This window comes from Syngnathus acus, chromosome 5 (assembly GCF_901709675.1).
Source record: "Syngnathus acus chromosome 5, fSynAcu1.2, whole genome shotgun sequence".
Classification (NCBI taxonomy): Eukaryota; Metazoa; Chordata; class Actinopteri; order Syngnathiformes; family Syngnathidae; genus Syngnathus; species Syngnathus acus.
In genome coordinates, this window is record NC_051091.1 from 13592346 (window position 1) to 13601490 (window position 9145).

At 46.5% G+C, this 9145-nt stretch overlaps 1 protein-coding gene across 3 annotated transcripts; it reads left to right on the forward strand.

Annotated features, from left to right (window-relative positions):
* The first annotated feature begins 3737 nt into the window (after positions 1–3737).
* Positions 3738–7700, forward strand: LOC119123461 (protein FAM107B-like). Of its 3 annotated transcripts, none has more exons than XM_037252635.1 (4): positions 3738–4141; positions 5891–6089; positions 6162–6330; positions 7088–7700. In XM_037252635.1, exons 1-4 carry the CDS (start codon positions 4039–4041, stop codon positions 7202–7204), a joined length of 588 nt encoding a protein of 195 aa, XP_037108530.1. In that variant the 5' UTR covers positions 3738–4038; the 3' UTR covers positions 7205–7700. The 3 variants fall into 3 exon arrangements, with proteins under 3 accessions (XP_037108530.1, XP_037108531.1, XP_037108532.1); XM_037252636.1 differs by lacking the exon at positions 3738–4141 and adding an exon at positions 4436–5231; XM_037252637.1 differs by lacking the exon at positions 3738–4141 and adding an exon at positions 5690–5806.
* Positions 7701–9145: the final 1445 nt, after the last annotated feature.

The following is a 9145-nucleotide window of genomic DNA, read 5'->3' on the forward strand; positions in this document are numbered from 1 at the left end:
TCTTGTAAAATGATCGGAACTGATTAAAGTTTGATCTAACACATTGGTACTGCTTATTTATGTTTCCCTTCTATATCGATCCGTAAATTTACTCGAAACATTAACGGAGCAGCCTATTTTGAGATGAAATAGCCTCGTGCATATAGCAGCTATCATTATAGCATTAGCCCCCCGCAAACTCCCATGAGCCTCAGCTTGCAGACTCCCATGAGCTTCAGCAAAGTGTCGTGGCAGCCCCCTGTAAACAATCGCGTTTCTCAAACTATCTCCTATAAAATGATCGGAACTGACTAAAGTTCGATCTAACACATTGGTACTGCTTACTTATGTTTCCCTTCTATATTGATCCGTAAATTTACTCGCAACATTAACGGAGCAGCCTATTTTAAGATGAAATAGCCTCGTGCGTATAGCAGCTATCATTATAGCATTAGCCACCCGCAAACTCCCATGAGCCTCAGCAAAGTGTCGTGGCAGCCCCCTGTAAACAATCACGTTTCTCAAACACTCTCCCATAAAAGTGATTGGAACCGACTAAAGACTGATTTAACACATTGGTGCTGCTTATTTATGATTCCGTTGGATATTGATCCGTAAACGTACTCAAAAACATTCACGGAACAGCCTATTTTGAAATGAAATAGCCTCGCGGGTACAACAGCTATTCAGTGACGCCTCCTGACCACGGTTGCCGTAATGCTGGGAAGCGATGCAACCTTGTAATTTACTAGTCGTACTAAAATGTACTGAAACATTTTGGCAGAGCGCTGTGCACAACCAGTATGGCTCAACAAATTCATCAATTGATCCATATATAAGGCGCTCTGCATTATAAGGCGCACTGTGTTTTTTTGAGTAAATTTTAAGTTTTTAAGTGCGCCTAATAGTGCAGAAAATACGGTAGTTCTAGTTGATTTTGTAAGTTCAAGAGTCTTTTGTTATTCTTTCTTACTTGCTCATTCCTCTAAACTTTGTAACTGGCCCTGGCTAAATTAATATTAAAATATATGTCTATTTTCCCTATGCAAAGATGGAAATATTGCCAGTTTTGGTGCTTCAGACAGTAGGCCCAGAACTAGATCAGAGCAGCTGACAAGTAAAAGACAGTCATCTATCAATGCATGGGATTCAATAGGCTATGACTATGCATGAAACATTTGGGGGGGAAAGCATATACCGTATTTATTCTAATTATCGCACATATTCTAATAATCGCCCAGTGTGTGTTAGCGATGACATAAATAAAAAACATTGATACCTCTAATTATCGCCCATGCTGCTAAAATTCCCCCCAAAACTTACGTTTTCCTCCGCGACCGCATGCCGACGTCATTGCGCAAGTTTAAATATGACTGATTTGACAGCACGTCGAATGTCCCTTTTAAATTGGTTTTCGCCATAAACTATGATACAATTACACTCGTCACTCCGCTACAATATCCTCACACAATTACGTTATCGGAGCTTGCGCTCGAACAAGACGATCGCGATAACATGACGTGCGCAACATGTGATGTGCGACGGTAACGTGTCGCATCGATGGAGCGTCAATTGACTAGGGATGTGCATTCCAGTTCTTTTAGGTGAACTGAATCTTTAGAATCAGTTCACTCAAAAGATTCGTTCAAACGAATCGTTCAAACTTGAGTATTGAAAAAGAGGGGGTCGTCTTACAATCAGGGTCGTCTTAAATTCGGGCCAATATTGTACTACCAAACTGTATTCAAGAAATGTATTGTAGTGACTTTTTTTTCTAAGTTTGAAGCCACGCTCAGCTTCTGCTCAATTTGATTCATATGCCTAGCACTCAAGGGCGCTCGCGCACAATACGTGCAAATCACCGTTTGCATCAATGTTTGTCTTGTCTTCAACTTTGGCCTGATGTTCATCTCAATGATAGTCTCGATGTGTTTTTGCACGTATTAATTTTTTTAGCACAATGTTTTGTTAGCAGCGAGACTTTGTTGCACTTTTGTGGTGCGTTGGTTGTCTCGGTGAGAGAGCACGCTGTCCAGTTGTCCCGTGAGGTCAAACGCTTGATGTAGTTTTAGCCCGCTGATGGGTGCAGTGGGCGAGCGGGTGCCCTGCACTGCCTTCGCGGTCCGAAGGGAGAGAAGACGACGGCACACACGCGCGTCCACCCATATCACATTCCCACATACTTGATTGACGGTTTTGACGTAGGGACAGGACAGGAAGTAGCTGTCAGACCGGTTTTCGAAGTAACTGGCACGCATACGCGGCCTCCTTGCCATCGGCTCGTTGGCGGCGTTCCGCGCTAGATTGATAATACCTGTTTTAGCGTGCTCTTTGGTCAGCAAACGCTGCTAATGCTATTTTGGTAGGATGTCGATAACGCCGTTGTTTTAAAATGACAACCAGGCAAAGAAAACATAGTAGCGCTGGTGGATCAACTCGGGACGGCGACACCCAATCAAGGCATCGTTACGTAAGCGCACCAAGAGCGAGCGAAAGAGGCATCCCGAGTGACAAACCAACCAGATTAAAGCCTCTCTAAGTCTTTTGCAGAAAATCCTCCAGCTAAAAATACAAGCGCACACGGGGCAGAAAAGTATTTTAGTCAGCTACCGCTCACGTAAGTTCTGCTGCTTGAAATGGTGAGAGCCTTGTGTCATTTTCAGCATCGCCACGCTTGAGCCGTTTTTTGCTTCAACCTTTTGTCGCCTCTTCAAACCCGATTTGAAAATGATGGCGGGAAGAAGTATTAATAGTTTGGTCAGTCCGCGAATGCTTAGTCAGATGAACTCTGGTGGCAGATACGGACAGAGGTCAAAGGTTGCATGCGGGTCTTCAGCAGATTTGCACCCGCTGCCTTTGCTCTTTTGGTCTCTTACTTGTAGCGACCGGTGATGTTTTGGGGCTGTGGCCGAGTTGTCGTGTTGGGGTTTTATTTTTCATAACATCCGTTTGTGACATGAGGGTGTTCCTCACAGGTGTATGAGCTCACATGGGCGCCCTCTGGCGCACTCTGATGCCCGTGTCCGGAGAGCCGGAGTGCGCTCCGCTGCTGCATTACTTTTTGTCTGTTTGCTGAGCAGAACTCAATGTTTGTTTTAAAATAGTATTTTAATGAGTGTTGGTGTAGGCTACAGCGTCACATTTTAAATGACTACAATAGGTATGAAACATTAATGCATTTGTGTTAAGTGTTAATCCACGAAGTGTAGAAATAACTGAGAGGACGTTGGAAAACATTTTGTTTGGGTTTTAAATTATTTGAAGTAACCACTGAAATATTTTAGTTTAAATTAATATTTACTTTGTTTAATAACGTAAGTCAATTTAAAATAATTAAATTAAAATCAAAGAAAGGTGCAATCACAGCCTAGCAAAACATGCCTTACCTTTTTGACTAATGTTTTTATGTTATTTTTTCTCATGTTGGATTGCATCTAAATCAAATTCAGATTTCATTCCTACTTAAATTCATAACTATAGGCTATGCTACGATCTTATGGTTAGATGTTACATCAGTGAAATAGTACATTCAAACTTGCGCAATTGGGCAGCAATTTCCTCCCATGACATCTCTGTATGTTTGTCCTGCAGAGGGCGTACGACATCGCTCGGCGGCCGGGAGACGCATACAGCAGCAGGACGCGCGCAGGTCAGCCAACGTCGACAGTCCCCCCCACCCCCCACAAACGCGCACGCACGCAGGCACGACGCACGCAGGCAACAACAAACACACGCACACACACGCACACGCACACACTCATGCACACACACACCACCCTCGTCTGAGCACGACAGTCTGTGCATGAAGTAGAGTTAGTAGACGGTCCTCCCTAATACCACAGGGGTAAACTTTGACAAGCTCGCATAGCATTCGCCTCTGGCAACCTCAAGTGACAGTCAACTGACTCCAGGACGCAGCCAGGTCCACATGACAAGAACGCTGTTACCAAGGCAACTTGGGAACGCGGAGCGGAAGGAAAGAGAGAAAGAGAAGAGGAAGGGCTTCCGCAGTCATGTGACTCGACCAGCACTTGACACTCGTCTGCCACCTCACCCGGGATGGAAAAGGAAAAGGGCTCATCGGCAGAGGCATGGACGCACGGCAAGACTGACGAATGCCCGGATAATGAGATTTCCTACAAGGTGGCCGTGCTTTGTTCTGGTAAGACGCAAAACAAATCTAGCGACAACTTTTGGAATCGCACAAGTGGACATTAGTGAAAAAAATAATCACCGGAGGAACTATAATCGCTAAACAGTTGAATAAGTCCGGTGGGCATCTTTGGAAAATAACTAAATTCCTACCACCCTGGTGCCTTGACACTCAAGTTTCCCCTTCACCTTTTTTGCCGCGATTGGGGAGTGGGGCAATTTTGAGAGCAGCATACACCGCGAGATGACGCCCGCACACCTTTCTCGTGGCTTTCCTCACAGCGGCAGGCCCCTGCCAGCGGGTAACGCTGCTTTGCCACAAAAGAAGGAGCGAAAAGAGATGACTGCTAGTGTGCCTTTTACTCTTGCTGGTGTTTGCCGGTTGCGCATGCGAAGAGCAAATGAGTCTCTTCGAGATGATTGGGCGGCTGAAGCTCCGTGAAGCATTCAACTTCTCATTCTGAGCTTTGCTGCTTCATTACGGACATCCGGGAGAGAAAAGAGGTCCAAGCAACAAAAGTCACTCCAGTGAAATATTCATTCACGTTCATCTTCCCGCAATAAAAGTCCATAGAAATATTAATTTATTATTTGCACAAGACTGTGTTGATTACAGCGCCTTGAAATGGATTGATGCATGTTGGACATGAGCATCTGTCTTGCAATGGAAAGTAACAACAGGGCAGGGATGTATTCATCGCTTTAGAGAAAATAAAAACTTTTAGAAATGAAATGTTATGTTGTGATGTCGCTCAATCACAGTCATTTGATTGATGTCAGAAATGTGCGCAGTCGAGGAGACTGTACGTTGGTGTGTAGAAGGGAAAAAAATGAAAACGTCTAGTCATGTTTCACATCTCTCGGTGGCGGACGGTGTCTGCTTTCATAAAAAGGTCGAGCACATGCACGTGTGAGGAAACAGGATCCACGTGGAGCAAAGACGAGGGAAGACGGCTTGTTATATTTTGTCTCAGTTCTTTCTCTTGAATGCTCACTATGCTAATCATACTGACCAGGAGGCTGCCTTCTCAGTGGAACTATTGAATGTACGTATTCCAGAAAGATGGAGACAGCTGTGGAGCCTTCTCTGCGAGATTGCGGTAGGTCCCACCTCTACCTCGAGGATTCCTATTTTTGTACTACTCTTGGCCGCCCGCCTGAAACGGGGCGACTGCCTAGCCTGTGATCGATCATGCGTGACCTTGAGGGTCAGTGGAAGCAAGATAACGGCATAGCTCAAGCTACCTAGCGCCAAAGAGGCCTATCAGTGGAAGCAAGAGAAGGCTCACTGCAAGATAACGGAGTAGCTAAAGCTACCTAGCTAAATACCTAGGCCGAAGAGGCCTATTTTAACAGGCTCACAAGACCAATCTCCTTCTTTGTCCCCTCAAGACTCAGCTGCTGCTCGCGGGAGCAAAAAGCAAACAATGGAGCCTACCCTCTCCCTTAAACGCATGCATTGCAAACTCGACTCGGGGGAGAAAATCCGCATGTTGTTGCACCGTGATGAGGCAAATTGAGCAGAGCAGAAGTTGTTGGCGAGTAGCGGACCAAATGGCGAGTGGGCCAAGCCGAAGGCCATGGCTACCGGCGAGACGTCACCTTCAGTAGACATCTCCGTGAAATGAGGACATCGAGGATGAGCCCTCCACCAGGACTACATTTACTGGCATGCGTGCGTGCGGCAGGTGTGCAGTAGAAGGCTGCCAGTGTAGGCCGTGCTCCTGCTGAGGGGCTGACATTGTTGTTGGCTGTGCAGCTTCGGCGTACGACGAGACGCCAGCTCACCGGGGAAGGACGGCACCCGCCGCTTCCTGCAGCTACGCGCCGCCGCCCAACTACTCGACGGACCTCCGTGACCACGACGACCTCATCAAGCCCAGGAAACTCCTCAATCCCGTCAAGTGTTCCCGGAGTCACCAGGAGCTCCACAGAGAACTGATGACCTGCTGTAAACGGTAACCCAAAAATCCGTCCGTCCGTCTGTTTTGCGTTTGGTTTTGGTCGTACCACTGCAATTGTGTGCTTAGAAGCAGCGGGGGCGTGCGCGTCGAGAGCAACAAGCCAGAACTTGAGCGAGTCCTTGAGTGTCGGCGGCGCGATCGACTGCTGAGGGAACGGAAACTGGAAGAGGAAGCCCGCAGGAAGATTTCGCCCCTGGAAGCCGAGCTCAGGAAGAGGCACCAAGCGCTGGAAGAGGTAGCGCAGAAAAAAAGAAAACACACATTTGCTGGGCGGTCTCCACAGTTTCCAATGCAATTTGCTCCTCGCAAATTGTTTACTGAAGCGAAATTGCGCCGCGCATGTCATGGCTCCGTCCTTACTGCTCCTCCATGTTGTCAACCATGCTGATGGCGGCGGGGCTCCGAAGCGTGCTTGTCTCGGTGCTGAAAGGCTTGAATCCCTTGAACTGGCTTTTCATGCCAACCTGAACACCTCCGAAGGTTCTTTTCCACCAGATAGCAGTTTCTTGTACTATTCTCCATTTGCAAAAGAGCTCCAAAGGAGCAAATCAAGATGAGAGGCGACGAAAATTTCTCTCTTTTTAACCACCTTGGTGACTTCAACCCCAGAGATAGGAGAGCCATCCTAAGGGTCTCCAGCCTCTGCTTCCTCAGCGGGAGGGGTGTCAGTGCAATTGAGCCCCCCCCCCCTCCGAGTCACAACACACCAGGTCAAGGCGAGCGGCACCCCTTTCTTGCTATACAGTGTCCGCTCTCACCTTGGACCCGTCCGTTTGCCATCGGTGACCCTGTCTTGCCGCAGATGGTTGAAGAATCATGCTTGGATAGTGAGGATGACAAGAAACAATGTTGTTCAACAAATGTTTTGCAGCAAAAGAGGGCTAAAAATGTCAAGCTCAAGAGGGGTTAAAACCACAGAGGTCTGGGGGAGGGTCCAATGTTGAGCTTGAGGTCATTACTGGCTTGACGTTGACGTTTTTGCATCGTCGCAGATGGAGCTGGAGCAGCAAAAGGGCGAGCGTGACAAGCTGATGGCTCCCGAATTTGTCAAAGTCAAAGAGAACCTGAGGAGGACGTCGTGTGCTGGCAAAGAGGAGAAGCAAGTCTAGCGTCAGGTCCCCTCACGGGCTCTTGTCGCTCCTGATGCTGCTGAAGGACACGTAGTGGCAGGTGAAGGAGGGCGGCAGGGGGTTGTGACGTTCCACAAAGACATCCCTCGGTTTCGGAAATTGCCGTCAGTAACTGGGCAGTTGGATGCTCAGCTGGCCGACCTCGTGCGCCGGCCACCTCAGGGCAAATGTAGTCTGACGGACTGACCCGTTGGCACCTGTCGAGTTTCCTAACTGTTGCTCCAGTGTGAATAGTTTGGTTTGTTTGAAAATGACAGACAACCAGATTTGAAGACGGAAATCGGCATCTCAGTCGGGTTGGTAATCTCTGAATTCAAATGGACTCAATCCAGTACAAGAAATAGATCTTATTTCAAGTATTGATAGTATCCTGCCTGCTTTCGCCTGCTGTCATTTTGAATACACTTCAACAGGTCACAAGCATGTCTGAAGAGTCAAGGACGGATGGCACTGTTTTCAAGCCTCACTTCCATACGCCTCGCCTGCCATCATGAAAAGGGGAAAAACAAATTAAATTGTTTTTATTATAAAGTAATTTTCCTTTTTGTTGAAGTTTTATAGTTATGTTAAAATCGAAGACGAGTCGCTAGGAGGGGGCAAATTCCTGCCTTGCCTCCGATGAGGATTGCGTAAACACACGGCTGCCTATGCTGACAACGGGACTTCGGAGCATGTCTTTTCAAACGGAGTGGTACGCACGATCGAAAACAAGTTTTTGATTCCTTGATGTGCTTTATTGAGTGTTTTTATGTGTGAAGACTGCTGATATGAGATTTTAATTAAAATAGTTCAAATTAAATAATGAATAAGCCACTCTAGAGCAGCGTTCGCCAACATTTTTTGTGACACGGTTAGGTGTCGGACAAATTTTACCGAGGGGGGGGTGACGTCAGTGCCTCCCCAGCCAAGAACCTCACCGCACGTCACTGGTACATACGTACGTACGTACATACCTACCTACCTACCTACCTACATACATACAGGGCTGTCTCAGAAAATTTGAATATTGTGATAAAGTTCTTTATTTTCTGAAATGCAATTAAAAAACCAAAAATGTCATACATTCTGGATTCATTGCAACTCAAATGAAATATTGCAAGCCTTTTATTATTTTAATATTGCTGATTATGGCATACAGCTTAAGAAAACTCAAATATCCTATCTCAAAAAATTTGAATATTTCCTCACACCAAATTAAAAAAAATATTTATAACAGCAAAACAAAATCAAACATTTGAAAGTGTCCATTAATGCACTCAGTACTTGGTTGGGAATCCTTTTGCACGGATTACTGCAACCAATGCGGCGTGGCATGAAGGCAATCAGCCTGTGGCATTGCTGAGGTGTTATGGATGCCCAGGATGCTTCAATAGTGGCCTTTAGCTCATTTGCATTGTTGGGTCTGGTGTCTTTCAACTTCTTCTTCACAATACCCCACAAATTCTCTATGGGGTTCAGGTCAGGGGAATTGGCAGGCCAATCGAGAACAGTAATGCCATGGTCAGTACACCATTTACTGGTGGTTTTGGCACTGTGGGCAGGTGCCAGATCATGCTGGAAAATGAAATCATCATCTCCATAGAGCTTTTCAGCAGACGGAAGCATGTAGTGCTCTAAAATCTGAATTTACTCTGGACTTGATGAAACACAGTGGACCAAAACCAGCAGCTGACATGGCTTCCCAAACCATCGCTGACTGTGGGAACTTCACACTGGATTTCAAGCAACTTGGATTTTGCTCCTCTCCAGCCTTTTCTCCAGACTCTGGCGCCTTGACTTCCAAATGAAATACAAAACTTGCTTTCGTCTGAAAAGAGGACTCCGGACCACTCTGGAACTGTCCAGTGCTTCTTCTCCATAGGCCAAGTCAGATGCTTCTTCCGTTGTCTTGAGTTCAGAAGTGGCTTGACCATGGGAATA